This window comes from Arachis ipaensis, chromosome B8 (genome assembly GCF_059453495.1).
Source record: "Arachis ipaensis isolate K30076 ecotype BB chromosome B8, ASM5945349v1, whole genome shotgun sequence".
Lineage (NCBI taxonomy): Eukaryota > Viridiplantae > Streptophyta > Magnoliopsida > Fabales > Fabaceae > Arachis > Arachis ipaensis.
In genome coordinates this window covers 263,198-278,133 of record NC_142443.1, presented here as the reverse complement: position 1 = coordinate 278,133, position 14,936 = coordinate 263,198, and the positions used below count along the sequence as shown (strand labels likewise).

Below are 14,936 nucleotides of genomic sequence, written 5' to 3'. Positions count from 1 at the left end.
TCATTATCTACCTAACAAAACAATTATTAATATTTTATTTTGAAAAATCATCAAAACAGATTTGAAACTATGAACGAATAAAAAATTAAATAATTCAATGGAAGTATAACTGCTATAAAGATATCGGTAAAATTAAAATATTCTTACCGAATAAGGATGTTACAAGTCAAATATTACTCTAACGAAATCTATAATTAGAATTTTTTTAAAATATATTAAAATTAATCACTAAAATTAGTAACTAATATAAAATATATATTATAAATTAAATTATATATATATATATATTTATATAAATATATAGTAAGTAATTTAATAACTAATTTTTTAGATGCTTAAAGAGTATATGAAAGTTTTTTTCTATTCTGTTTAGTAATTTTTTTTTTTGCGGTAAAGATATTGTTAAGAGAGGAGAGGTTTGCAGGTTACTAAATATCCTTACAACAGCTCTTTGTATGACAAGAGAATTGAAGAGAAGAGAGGTAAGTGACAATAACCTACTCTGATCTAACAGCTTTTTAACTAATTTTAGTTACAATACCAGTCTTTTGGGAATCTTTTGGGGAACTACTAGTCTCTGAATGAATTTTGGACTTGATTGACCAATCATTATTGTCATCGATCTACCCTTACATATTTGGCCTATTAAATAGAAGGAAACTATCACTTATGAAAATGTTATATATCCCTACCTGGAGGCCTTGTTGATCATGTTATTGTTAGCTAGGGTTTTGAAACTTAATGATCATCATTCATTATATATTGCATGCATCTGCGCTGGTTGTTTATATATATATATATATACTTTGCTAAATAGTAAATAATTGGAATAAAATATTGTGACGCTCCAAGAGTGGCGGAAGAATTGCATAAAATATTATTTATGTATATATAGACACTATTTTTCATCAAATTTAATTTATTGATGTATAAAAAGCAAGCTAGCAAAGATGCATGGAATGGCGTGGAAATCCTTTGATTAACAGAGTGGTATCGCCAGTCTCAAGCTTTGAACTAGATCCTTCATGCTTGCGCTGTATTTCTCACCCATCTGCGAGGCAGTGGATGGAATCAGAGTCTGTAAGAATTGAAATTGGAATTGAATGTAGAGGTAGGTGCGGTGGTACATACCTGAGCAACAATGGTAATATCAAGGGCACAGGTCCCAAAGGGTAAGACACTTGTGCTTACAACGGAGAGATCAAGATTTGTGAGATGGTTGAATACTTGGGGCACGCCTTTGTGGCCATGGCAGTGGATCCGGATCAACACCTGCTTCTCCAACGCCCTTGCTTCAACTAGTTCATATGCACCATGCCTCTTGTTCACCAACGACACCGACTCTATTACTGTTCTGTTCTTCTTTCTGCTTTCCTCCTCTAGCTTCTTCCCTTGCTCTTTGAGTTGCTTGATATAAGCGATTGCTTCACTAAGAATTGACGCCTTGTCAATCTATCCAACAAATTAATTAATGTAACTTGAAATAATAAAAGCAAATGAAGGAAAGCATGCAGTAGAGCGACCTTTTTCAAGTGAGGGATGGTGGCAGAAAGTGCTATGAATTTCTGGGTGATCTCCTGCCTCCTCTTCCTCTCCGCCATGATGTGGTCTAAGCACTCCGAAGAGCTTCTTCTTGCCTTCTTTGCGATATTACCACCATTGACTATGGACTTGGAACTGTTGCTCTTGCTCATCATCATCATCATCATCAGTTTGGGGAGACTCAATCTCTCTCCGACTTCTTGTACCACGCCACCTCCATTATTGCCCGCCTCATTGTCTCATCAATTACACCAACTCCTAAATGTATTTTCTACTTATAAATTAAATTTCAAATTCTAAATCTTAAATCAATAGAAATATTATTGTTAAAATTTCTCAAAGTAAAAAAGCTATTTGAAAGATGCCACCATGTTTGCACCGTTGGATACATGGATTTCAACTTCTTCCATCAATCTGTGGTGATGACTTCTGACTTCTGAGTTCTGAGACATTTAAGAGACGGACCACTGATGTTTTCTACTCATATTTGTTAACCACATATATATGATATATCTCTATCTCTTTTCTTATTTTTCCAACAATAATTAAATATTGTCCCTATCAGGCAAAGCTAGACATTTTACCCGACGATCTATTTTATTAATTCAATGAAAGGTGCAGCTAGCATTTTCGGTAAAAGAAATATAATACTATGTCTATATGACTATATCCATATACAAAAGAGGAGGGGGCCGGGAAATGCTTTCAATATTGTGGTTCTGAATGATTGGGGTATGAGATGGCTATATCATTAATTCGTTTTGTCGTTGCTTTAGCAATGATGTATCTGGCTAGTTAATGCATGTACTACGCACACAGTAGATCCAGACTTGACCTGCTTCGACCTCACCTCTACTGTTATAGACATACATCTTTTGGCCCCTATAATATTATACTCATATACCCTATGGAGAAAGTTTATTTATTTTCTTCAATTTATTAATTATACTAACCTCTTCTGTGTTATTAACTTTTAAATTTTTGGCATCCTTTTTATATGCTATCTCTTTATATACAAAATTCACATATATTTATTATTATAAAGTTGAGTAATAAGTGTATGTAAAAAATAGGGATTGACTAAATTTGAGGTAATCTTTATTTATTTATTTATTTTTTACTTACATCAGTTTTAATATCAAAAGTAAAAGATATAAATAATACATATGTAAAGACAATATAGATATAACATAAACCACGTGTTTGTCTGTCAGGTAGGAGTTTAAAACTTTAAATGGGGAAAGGTCCAAGTTGTGAATGTTGCCCTCATAAAAATGCAATATAAGATGTTTTTTTGTGGAGGACTGGTGTAGTTGTCTAGATTCTAGAAGGAGGGCCTAGCCATCCGGAATCCGCATGCCTTATGAAGATGATAGTGTTCCCCCTTGATGCTGTTTTCAGATATCATGCATGTGTTTTTATTTGTTCATGTCCAAAAGGGAGGATTCCCGTAACCAAAACCATACATGACAAAATTAATAAGTTGTTCACTTGTTTGGGCTTGGATTCTTTTGAGTGATATATCGGATCATATCATATGCATGCCATGCACACCACTTGTAAATGGAATGTTGCAGCTTTTTGGTACGGCATTGGCGTTACCCTATCCCCAAAACTCTGAAGTCTGAACTCTGCCAATCAGCCAATTTGTTTTTTTTTGTCTGACAATAACGTAAATTATAGCCCAAACAGCTCTCTTTTCTTTTGGGCCACTTGCTACTATGGGCCAGATTAACTTTGATAACAATACAGTTGAGGCCAAAAAAAAGAAATAAAAGAAAATAAAAATACCAGAGGAAGAAGATTACAGAAGAAGAAGAAGGAGGAAGGGGGGAAATACGTGAACGATGAGAATATGTGGATTGTTGGTGAGAGGATGTAAATTGCGATGGCGTGAGAGCAGGTAATTGTATTGGTGTATGTTTGTTTGCAGTGATTAGATGTGTGGGAAAGCATGCAAGATAGGTTGAAACTTGAAATTGGCGTGAGATGCGAGTAATTGAGATGGATAAAGTGCCGGAGCATATAATATGGGAGATATTGGGGAGGTTAGAGAAAAGCAGTGACAGGAATTGTGCTTCCCTTTCGTGTAAACGGCTTTATGAAGTGGACATGGCGCAGAGGCATACGCTGAAGGTTGGGTGCGGAATGAACCCAGCGGAGCAGGGTTTGAGATCTCTGTGCAGGCGGTTTGGGAATCTGTCTCGAGTGGAAATCACCTACTCCGGTTGGATGTCAAAGCTTGGAAAGCAGTTGGATGACAGCGGCCTCCTCATCCTGGCGCACCACTGCCCTTCCCTCTCAGATCTCTCATTCAGCTACTGCACATTCATCACCGATGTCGGCCTCCGCTACTTGGCCTCCTGCTCCCACCTCTCCTCCCTCAGCTTGAATTTCACCCCCAGGATCACCGGCTGCGGCATTCTCTCTCTTGTTGTGGGCTGCAAGAACCTCTCCTCCCTCCACCTCATTCGATGCCTCAATGTCAGCAGCGTTGAGTGGCTTGAATACCTCGGCAGGCTTGGCACCCTCCACCATCTCTCCATCAAAAACTGCAGAGCCATCGGCGAAGGCGACTTGATCAAGCTGGGTCCTGGCTGGCAAAACCTCAAGACCCTGCAGTTTGAGGTGGACGCTAACTACCGCTATATGAAGGTGTATGACCGGCTATCCGTGGATACATGGCAGAAGCAACATGTCCCCTGCCACAGTATGGTGGAACTAAGCCTCGTGAATTGCATCATCAGCCCTGGCAGAGGCCTTGCTTGCGTCTTGCCCAGGTGCAACAACTTGAAGAAAATTCACTTGGACATGTGTGTTGGGGTAAGGGACATTGACATTATTTCTTTATCCCAAACATCAATTGAACTCGAATCAGTTTCCTTGAGAGTTCCTTGTGATTTTTCCCTAACGAGATTAACAGATCAAAGCCTGATAGCCTTGGCTCACAACTGCTCAAGGCTTGAATCAGTTAGGATATCGTTTTCGGATGGGGAGTTCCCTTCCTCCACCTCCTTCTCATTAAGGGGCATACTTTGCTTACTAGACAAGTGCCCCGTTAGGCAGCTTGCTCTCGACCATGTTTACTCCTTCAATGATATTGGAATGGAAACTCTTTGCTTGTCGCAATATCTTGAAAACCTTGAACTTGTGAGATGCCAAGAGATAACTGATGAGGGTCTACAGCTTGTGAGTCAGTGTCCCCGTTTGTGCCGTTTGCGCTTAAGCAAGTGTTTGGGGATCTCAGATGATGGACTAAAGCCACTTGTGGGATCCTTTAAGTTGGATTTCTTGGCCGTTGAAGATTGTCCCCAGATTTCGGAAAGAGGTGTTCAAGGAGCAGCAAAGTCTGTGTCTTACAGGCTAGACTTATCTTGGATGTGCTGAATCTCAATTCTGCACTCTCATCATCCACCCTTAGCTTACTGTTGCTGTATTTATTGTTGTACATCTTGTTTTACTTAGCTTAATGTTGCTGTATTTATTGTGTACATATATTCTGTTATCAACTCCCAGCAGCATCTGGTTCTTTATCAAGGCTTTCCCATGTTCATTACCGTGTGGATAGAGTCACAATAATGAATAACAATATCTGATATCTCACCTAAAGTCCATATTCTTGTTCATTACTTCATTGTGATTGTGATTTATATTTTGTGCTGCTTCAGTTTTCGAATACACTAGGTTTTAATATTGTAAAGTTACTTATACTTTTCCGGTTTATTAGAATCAATTATACATAAGAAATTCCCATCTGAACAGGAATGTATATCTCCATATATCCAACATCGATCTATAAATTCAAGTAAAAGGAAGCAACAAACAAAAAATTGTAATTGGACTTAAACTAGTTTTGGGCTCTCTCCAAATAAGGCTGGAATGGTTTCCAGTGTAGAGGAAGTTGAACCCAAAAATCCTTGTCCAATTACTTATCTTAATAACTTTTTTATTTTTGGTCCAACTCCAACCAATGAATAATTATTCTAGCCCTAAAATAAATAAAAGAAAGATGGATGGAGAAAGAACTCAACTCTCAAAAAATAAAAAGTAAATAGTGTGTAGTGCATTAGCATAATAGCATTAGAGGAAGTACAAGAGGAATTGAGTGTCATGTTAGTGAGAGATGGTCACAATCAACTTTACTGAATTGAGACTCTTCCAAGTCCGAATCCCATATCTCTCGGTAACAGAGTGAGAGAGAGCGAGTGCCATTTTGATGAAAAGGAAAGAAGGATACGAAAGAATATTCAAAAGAAGGAAAGAGAAGGCACAAAAAGGTTGCATTATTTAGGCAAAAGATTCAGAGTTGCCACAAATCCATGAATAGAGTAGGAAAATGATAAAGATATGATTAAGGGAGACTTTGTTTGTCTGTTTGGTCCTACTCTTCTCTCCATGCAAAATGCAAAGCAAGACAAATAAAATCTCTTGGTCCAAAGAGTGAGAGCACCACTGTGCAAACCCCAAAATCTTCGCGTGCTTCCTCCTCCCCCCACTGTCTCTCCCCTTGGGAAAACAAACGCACCCTTCTCTTTCTCCCAAACCGCTTAAATCTCTCTCCAATGTTTTGTGTTTAGGGGTTTACTTGGGGCTTATAGACCGACATTCTTCATGGTGTGGCTCTTGTTACGGAATGTTTCTCCAAATATCACACAAACACACGACTTTGCTACAAACAAAGCCACCTCGCATTGGAAAATGTTCAAAACTAGCTACCTACACATGTAGCTCTAACATCATCTATATCTTTGTGCGTGCGTCTTTGAATGCACTCTTTCCTCTATACTCTTTAAATTTACAGCATTGACTTGTAAGCTTAGAGAGAGGCACGAGTTGTGGACATACCAAATTAGAAATTAAAATTCTCAAACTGAAGCACTTTAGTTTAAAGTTTACTAAGTATGTGTGTCCAAAACCAAAATTAAAGCTTAACAATTAATTAATTAATAACATGAGAAGATATATGTGGCGATTGTGAGATCAACGGCGGTGCCTGCACAATTTGGATTAGATTATACATATGTAAATTAAAATATGGATTAGATTATACATAGGGCCGGGCCTTAATACAATGTCCTTCTTAATACAATGGCCTTAACACAACTAAACAATCAATTTTCACAACTGGCTGATTATCGACTAATAAGAAAATAGTTTTTAAGAAAATAGTTAATACTAAGCAGCACTAAACATTTTCGTTTAAAATTGTTTTGACTATTTTAAGAAAATAGTTTTCCAAATGGTTAGCATTAGTAAAAGAAGGAAAAGACAAAAGCAGAGTATATGAATTCTAGATTAAATGTTTTATGTTTCACTTTTTTCTTAATAGCATATTCGTATAACAATTATTTAATAAATGGAATTAAGTAACCAAAAAAAATGGTTCTTAACAAAATGTATGTCACAAAAACATTTCGTTTTAAAAAAAAAATTAAAAAGAAAAAAAAAAGCGGAAAACAGCATATGTATATCCACTGCCCAGCCAGCTGGCCATTGCCACAGTTTCAACCAAAAAAAATCAATGATATGATTATTAGGGGAAAAAGTATAAATAAAACAATAATATAGAAAATGCATAGTTAGTACTTAGTAGGGAATGTTGGCATTGTGGAATGGGAGTGTTTGATGCAAAGGAATTGAAGTTTTAGTTTGAACTTTGAACCCCAAGGGAAGAAGGGGAGAGGTGCTTGTTGGGCTGTCTAATCTATCAGGTATGCGTATTAAATTCTTGACCTGAGAAAGACCTCTGTCATCATTCATAACGCAATCAAATCTTGTTCGCATCTGAGTATTTGTGACATAAGATTTTGTGAATAGTAATACTAGTAGAGTACTACGTGTATTGAGCTAGATTTGAGAATAGGGGGTAATCAATGAAGGCGAATACAATGCAGTTTTATTTATTTGTATATATCCATGGTTTAACTTGAAATAATATATAGGTATGTAGTAATTGTTAAAGTAAATGGAATGAATTATTATATTTTGAGAAATGATTTGGATTTCAATTTGAAAGTTAATTAAAAAATATGATTAATTGTATGGTATGTGAAGATGAAAGGATGAATGCATATAGAAAGGAAAAGAAAATGGTAGTCAAAGGAAACAATCTTATCCATGACGACGAAGTATGTGATCTCATCTCATCAATGGTGTCTCGGTACTTGAGTCACCCTTGATTACGGGCAGTGTCATATACATAGTATAGTAGCTAGGTGGGTAGTATTTTTATACGAATGAATACGTAGGGATTGAATGATGTAGGTAAAAAGGCAATGAGATTGAAGCCCTGATCCCTCTCATCTCAACTCAAGTCTCAAAGGAAAGACAAGCGTGTAAGTATGAGGGATTACGGTCTTGTCCAACTGTACTTGACGCCAATATCTTCACATATCTCCATTAATAATATTAATGAAATCTCACCAATAAATATACAATATTTTACTCCATCAAACTCTTGTATAAATAATGTTTGTGACTTGTGAGAAAATCACAAGGCATCAGGCATGGCCACTTTCCTTCCCAAACCAGCACCATCAGAATCACCCCAATGGCTCCTCCATGTTAACATGGATCCGCAAAGCATAACCCGCTTCTTCTCGTCTGAAACTCAAAACCCTCCACAAACCAGAAATCATGAAAAAACACTCGAAGGAATCGCTGCTATTGTTGGAGAACACGTCCTCTTTGGGACAAAAAATGACAGTAACCCCACCCACCACAAAATGATGGAACATAACAAGACGGAGAATGGTCCGGTCACCAAGAGGTACAGAGGGGTCAGGAAGAGGCCCTGGGGAAGGTGGTCGGCGGAGATACGCGACCGTATTGGGAGGTGCCGCCACTGGCTTGGCACTTTCGACACCGCGGAGGAGGCGGCGCGTGCCTACGATGCGGCGGCTAGGCGCCTGAGAGGGTCCAAGGCTCGAACCAACTTCGAGATACCGTCGGTGTTGCCGGTTTCGGCGTCGTCGTCATCGTCGTCGAGCAGTGGCGGAATCCGCAAGAGGAAAGGGGCGCGCGGTGGCGATAGGAAGTGTTCGGTGGTTACCTCGGTTGCACAATTGTTCAGTTCTGGGGTGCCTGATGCGCTTGAGCTAAAGCTTGGTGTGAGGAGTGAGAATGGGAGCATTGCTGCTGATGATGTTATATATGGTTCTGTAGGTTAGTATTAGAATCAGTATTAGTATTATTCTTAGATAGAGCAGTGCATGCATGCAATTGGGATGAACACAATAGAATATGTAATCCATGTATGTTGAATGAATAGTAATTGAGTGCAGGGAGAATGAGACAGCAATAGTGAATACGGAGCCGGAAATCCGCCATAGTTTAAGTGAGCTTGCTGAATGCTGACCCTAGGCCCTAGCTATCACTATATCTATATCAATATGTATTTGTCTACTCCCTTTCCATGTAAATCTAATATATATATTTATATGTCATGTGATGCTTCAGTTTTTAAATAAATATATTCCGAGAGGCTTATTTTCATCAGTTTTAAGTTTTTAACTACTTGAGACTTCAAAATATATAATGCACATTTTCATTAACTAATCTAAGATGAATCTAGCTACTTGTGGGTGTCTAATTCCAAAACTTGTATTGATGTCTAATCGAGTATTAATCATTGTGACTCAACAGATTTCAGAAATTATTTTTTACACAAGGGAAAATGATGGCCCAAGATTCTGCGAATCTTGTTATATCTTAACACACATAAGGACTTGGAAAGGGAAGATCCTAGGATAATGACAGCATTGAATCTTTGGCAGTACTTTATGTTCATATGTGCGTTGGAGAAATTGTTAGCATAAGTTCCTCACACCTTACATGTTTCGGCAAGCCATCAGCAGCAGTAATAAAGGACTCAGAATCGAAACAACTAACACCAACAGCCTCATCATGACTCAAATAGCTTTTGTCTCTCCGATCTAAACTTTAATTTATACATATTTTCTTTCTTCCATAATTGTATATTAAACATGCAATTGTTTAATAAATCATCAAAACATACCTTTGCATTCCAGAAAAGAACCTCATTCAGGCTCGTGAGCACCACCACAACACCCATATTACCGCAAAGAAAACAATGTTCCAGTGTATCCTTCCTTCCTTCCTTCTCTTCACATCAGCCTACATACAATGATGCATTTGTTCAAGTATAGTGACGAAAGCAATGCACTCTTAGATCTTCCACGTAGCACGATGCTTGACGAAGACTACAGAAAACACTAAGGAAAATATATAGAGATATAGAAAATGCATGCATTGTTTCTTCATATTTACTAGTTGATTGATGTTCATCGAGAACTAAATTTTGTTTATTTAAATGGTACATAATAAACAACATTTAGCTCTAAATGATGATTACTAAAGAATATATTTATTTAATATTAAATAGTATTTAATTCTCTTTATTTATTTCTATTGAAATAATAAAGCGTTTTGAATATTGGGAGTTGATTATTTTAAGAAAGGGTAACAAAAGATATATCATAAAAAGCACTACAAGTAATATTCTTTTTTGTATGAAGGGTTGGGTAGAGAGCTTGAGCCCAATAGATGTCCAAAAAATAAAGCCCATACATATATAGGAGTCACAGTCAAAGAAATGCTTTCTGTCCAAAAAAAAAAAGAGATGCTTAATGCTTTTGATGGATAACATTAATATACCATCTCATCTGATTAAAAAAAAAAAAAACCATGCTGAGTGTTTCTGGTTTGTAAGACCCAAGATACAACCAAATCATACAGTTACGGACAACCTTTAACCAAAGTTATTGAATCATCTATAGAACACGTAATTACATTTATCAGTAAATATTTTCTATAAAAATGAAGAGAAGGAATACAGGGTTTTTTTTTTGGACGCTGTAGAAAACAATGGAACGAAAAAAATATGAAAATAGTGAAATACTAAGCCTGATCTGTTAGGATTTCTAAGCTACCCTGGGAAACAATTTCCACGTGAATGTTGACCAACGAACATGAATGGTTTACTCTTCAGCATCTAGAACAATTACATTAGCACAAACCTAAATTGTTAGGCTGCATCATAGTACATATATTATTCTGCAGCGACCCGGTTTCTTATTAGCTGATTCAGTCCATGCAATTGGAGCTCAAATCCACATCCACAGGTAAATTTAGATCAGGAAGCACCAAGGTAGATTCTTTTTTACTCATCTCTTGTGATTTGGAACGAGAATTTAGTGGACAAACATATGAATGGCCATCAATAACCTTATGTGTAACAGTTTTTGGGGACAGAGAAGTTGATGGATGGCACTGAGGTAGGTCAACCACACCTTTCTTAGACTCCTCGCAGATTTTAGTTGGTTCAGAGTTCCGTTGCGACTCCAAATCAAGCTGTTGCAAAATATCAAGTGCATAATTAACATGTATCTAGCTACATTTGTCCTCATTAAAAAATGTTGTAAGATTTCAAATATGGATGAAAAAGTGATTCAGAACAACATGGGAAGGTCACCTTTAATCTCTTTAAGCTTTCATTTGTGGCTCTATGTTTCTCAAGTGTGAGACGCAACGATGCAAGTTCCTGTTCAAATATTGAAATAACGTTTATAAACAAACCATAACAAGTATATCTTCAATCAGAAGAGTAGACAAATATGCGCCTGAATCGTACATTTTTCAAGCTTCTCCTTTCTTTGAGCAACAAAGTCTCCTCCTCTTTTAGTTCAGCTAAAGTCTGCAAACAAATCAACAAATACTAAGTCAAAATGTAAACTAGCTCATTATTCTATTGGGTTGGAGGCCCAAACAAACTCAATTTTACATAGAAATCATTAGCACTTTGCTTTCGATATACTCAATGAAAACATGTAAAATAGCTTATTATTCTATTCGGTTAACACTTGACAGCAGTTTCCAGTTCCCAAGTAGATCACCTAATCCTTCACCAACTTGTATTTTAGATGGAATGCCATGGGCAACCAATTCTTCACTCTTCTATTCATTAATATCATATCTTATGCCCAATCCTTAATTCATATTCGTATCATTCGATCCTCTTGTACATGACACATTTAAACTAAAACAAGATCTGAGAATATATATATATATATGTATCAACATTTACCTTTTTCCTTCGTGACTTTTTGGTAAGAGCTGTTTCGGTTGGATTTGCAACCTGCAATATATAAAATACCGAATTTAGGGACTTGAAACATTGTATCATATTCTCAGAAAAGGAAAAAAAAATGGAGTGAAGTGAGGCAGCGGACCAATGTTTAGGATTTAGGTAGGATAGGAGGGTGCAGTTGTGCAATCGACATTGATGATTTTTATTATAATAATAAATAATAAGGAGAGAGTGGAAGGAGATAGAAAAGATGGCGTTAAAGTAAAGCCAAAAAGGGTGGAGTAGTGAGGGTAAGCGTGCCATATTTGTTTCTCTCTTTCTGTGAAGTGCAAAGTGGCAGACTGAGACAGAGACTGGGTCTGAGGTATTGAATGAAAATGTCAATGACACCCTCCACAGTCCCCAGTGTGATGGTGGCTCCTTACTATCACGTAAATATAGAGTACATGCCAGCCAAGCACGTATTTCCATCCGAGTGGTGGAGCAGGAAAACAGGTTCATACATTGAGACCGAGAGAGCGTGTGTATTGTGTTATATATTGATGATTTGGTGTGTAAGAAAAGTATGTGAGCTCACAATCTGCCTCTACAAACAAAAAATAAATGAAGGTATTGGCGTAATGCATAATTGCATATCCATAATCCATTATAATAATATAAAAAATGAAAGGATGGATTCCATGGATAGCGGTGAGCGGTGACTAATAAACGCCAATAACTAACCAGCCAGCTTAGTTGGTGGCAGTGACACTATGGTCCCCCCCTCGCTCTTCGTTTCTCAGCTACCAAAATCCCTATCTCCTCTCCTCCAATTTAACTTACTCCTCCTTTTGTAATGGTTTGCAAGTTACTATTTTCCCCCACCTTCCTTTATCTTTTTCTTTTTCTTTTCCCATTTATTTAGAGAGAGAAGAGAAGAGATAAGTCATAATTTCATTTTGTTAACCACATGTTCGTCTCGATCCCAAAAAACCACAGATTCTCCCCTTTTGGACCTTACCCCACCAAGCATAAAAGGACTAATATACCACCATGTTTTCTTCATAGAATAACAGTTCCCAATCAAAAAAATAAGGACTTGCTACTTTTGACTTTTGCCCATGCATAATACTAATAATATTTTTAATTGACAATACATAGGGTTCCGATCAAGCTGTGATGCAGATACCTTAACAAACGTCTCTCGTATGTGAAACGACGACGCAGACCCCTAAATGAAGTAGAGAAGGTGCGGCCGCAGGTAAAGCTACAGTAGGGGAGGTGACACCACATGAGTGCTCCAAACCTAATACACAAGAGCATTCCAAAGTGCACAACCACTACAAAACAAGCAGCAGTCGCAAGAGCTATTTTGCCTTTCCCACGAAAACACGCCACCGAAAATGCACTTGTGGTGCTGCTGCTCTCCTCATATTACATAAATACCCCTCATAAATTTAATATTTATCCACCTCCCTATCAAACCACGAATGCCACACTGCAACAATAACATCCCAGTTTACACTTCACAATCCCACAAACCTTTTTTATTTTTTAACCATCTCCGGACACGGCCAGAACATATCCCCGAGAGACGAAAATGCCCTCGAGAAGGAAGGTCATTTGCGTAATTTGAGATGAAGAGCGGCGAGGAAAAAACGTGAAAATAAGAGTCATTCAAGTCTCTGACTCCTTGCGTTGAATCAAAGTCTCTCCTTTCCTTTCCAAAATTAAGAAATAAAATATAAAATACATTAACAGTTACAAAAGGGTAATAGGTTGAACTTTCCTGACGAAAGAAAGAGAGAGAGAGAGAGGAATAAAGGTAAAGAAGATGATAACACGGCGTGTCCTGCGAGAGTAGGGAGGCACCGGTTCAAATCTGTGTTGAGAAGATGATAAGGTGAATAAAGGCAGCTCCGAAAATGGTTTTATTTGAAAAAAAAAAGGCAAAGAGGCGCGATCGGACCAAAGGCTGAGCTGAGCTTGATGAGTGGTGAATGGCATTTTCGTCCATCCATGATTCAAAAAAATATAAAGTGCGAGTGGCACTTAATTGGATGCCAACATGGTAAAAGAATAAGAAAACTTTTAAAAGAAACAGAGACAAAGTCAGTTCCCTTCCCTTCCCTTCCCTTCAACTTATGCACTGCGTTTAGCGAGCACCTCATGCACACAGCATACCCACAGAATTAAAAACATAACAAGGAATACGGCTGAACTCAAACTAACAAAAAGGAAGAGAGAGAGAGAGAGAGATGAAGCGTGGAACCTTAGATCTCGAGGTATGCAGGTGTCTGGTCGGGCGGCTGGACTCCTCGTAGCTATCTAGAGTGGCGCCTCCTCCGCTTGCTGAGGTGGTGGCGCTCCAAGAGAGAGGGGTGGTAGGACTGGCTCTAGTTGTCTCCGCTTTATTGTGGCGGGGAACGCACTTGGAACGGCGCTGACGCACGCTCCACTGCAGGTTAAGAGAGGGAGGTGGCGGCGGCTGTTGGGCTTGGTGGAGTCGGAGAAGGAGGTCGACGACGAGAGAATCGTCGGCCATGGCGATCTTAACCCAGTTATCATGGCACATGTCTTGTGGAGCGTGGAAGAGGGTTGATTGGAAGAGACAAGAGGTGGTGTGTGTTATGGGAGATATGGGGAGGGTGGGTGTCGTTGGAATGTTAAATATATATATATATAAAAAATAAAATAAAGGAAAAAGGAGGTGTGGATTTTAGAAGGTTTAAAGAGAAATGATGTGCCTCCCTCGGTCTCTCATCTCTCGGTGCTTCTTACATGAGCAAGGGAGTGTGTGTGTGGGGAGAGACACGGATGATCTTTTTTATGAAAGGAAAACCCCAAAATGTCCTCTTGCTCTTCTTTCTCTTTGTAATTGTCTATCCTTACAGATGTTGTATTCTGTAGATCGTCCCTATTTTCTATCGCGTCTCTGGTCCCACCTTCTAGCACACGTGTCAAACCTCAACCACTACTTTTTTTTTTCTTTGCTTAAAGACTTAGATGCTAAATAATTATAGGTGAGTTTTTATTTTTTTTATTATTTATTATATAATTTGTTATACACAAATAATTTACGATTCTATTACACATCTAAAATTTTAATCAATTAAATTTGCTTAAATTTAATAAAAACAACCCACATAACGAACATATGAATCACACATAAAGAGTTTTGAATGATGAGAATTTATTAAAAAATAATACTAAAATTTTTTATATATAACATACGAAGTTTTTTAATTTTGATATTAAAATTTTTTAATTATGACATATATTTTTATTAAGAGAGTGAAACAAAAAT

At 37.6% G+C, this 14,936-nt stretch overlaps 4 protein-coding genes across 4 annotated transcripts; 2 read left to right on the top strand and 2 right to left on the bottom strand.

Annotated features, from left to right (window-relative positions):
* Positions 1-854: 854 nt before the first annotated feature.
* On the bottom strand, positions 855-2,024 carry LOC107618885 (transcription factor bHLH18). The gene is made up of 3 exons (XM_088496700.1): positions 1,524-2,024; positions 1,132-1,452; positions 855-1,051 (listed from the first exon to the last, which is right to left on the bottom strand). The coding sequence occupies exons 1-3, from the start codon at positions 1,707-1,709 to the stop codon at positions 980-982; spliced, it is 579 nt and encodes a 192-aa protein (XP_088352826.1). The 5' UTR covers positions 1,710-2,024; the 3' UTR covers positions 855-979.
* Positions 2,025-3,330: 1,306 nt separating this feature from the next.
* Positions 3,331-5,171, top strand: LOC107619307 (RNI-like superfamily protein). The gene has a single exon (XM_016321561.3). It carries the CDS (start codon positions 3,532-3,534, stop codon positions 4,927-4,929), a length of 1,398 nt encoding a protein of 465 aa, XP_016177047.1. The 5' UTR covers positions 3,331-3,531; the 3' UTR covers positions 4,930-5,171.
* A 2,877-nt stretch (positions 5,172-8,048) lies between these two features.
* Positions 8,049-8,751, top strand: LOC107614619 (ethylene-responsive transcription factor ERF084). The gene has a single exon (XM_016316761.3). It carries the CDS (start codon positions 8,049-8,051, stop codon positions 8,709-8,711), a length of 663 nt encoding a protein of 220 aa, XP_016172247.1. The 3' UTR covers positions 8,712-8,751.
* Positions 8,752-10,187: 1,436 nt separating this feature from the next.
* On the bottom strand, positions 10,188-14,430 carry LOC107619242 (uncharacterized). The gene is made up of 5 exons (XM_016321498.3): positions 13,902-14,430; positions 11,648-11,698; positions 11,195-11,257; positions 11,036-11,104; positions 10,188-10,914 (listed from the first exon to the last, which is right to left on the bottom strand). The coding sequence occupies exons 1-5, from the start codon at positions 14,202-14,204 to the stop codon at positions 10,648-10,650; spliced, it is 753 nt and encodes a 250-aa protein (XP_016176984.1). The 5' UTR covers positions 14,205-14,430; the 3' UTR covers positions 10,188-10,647.
* Between the last annotated feature and the right edge of the window lie 506 nt (positions 14,431-14,936).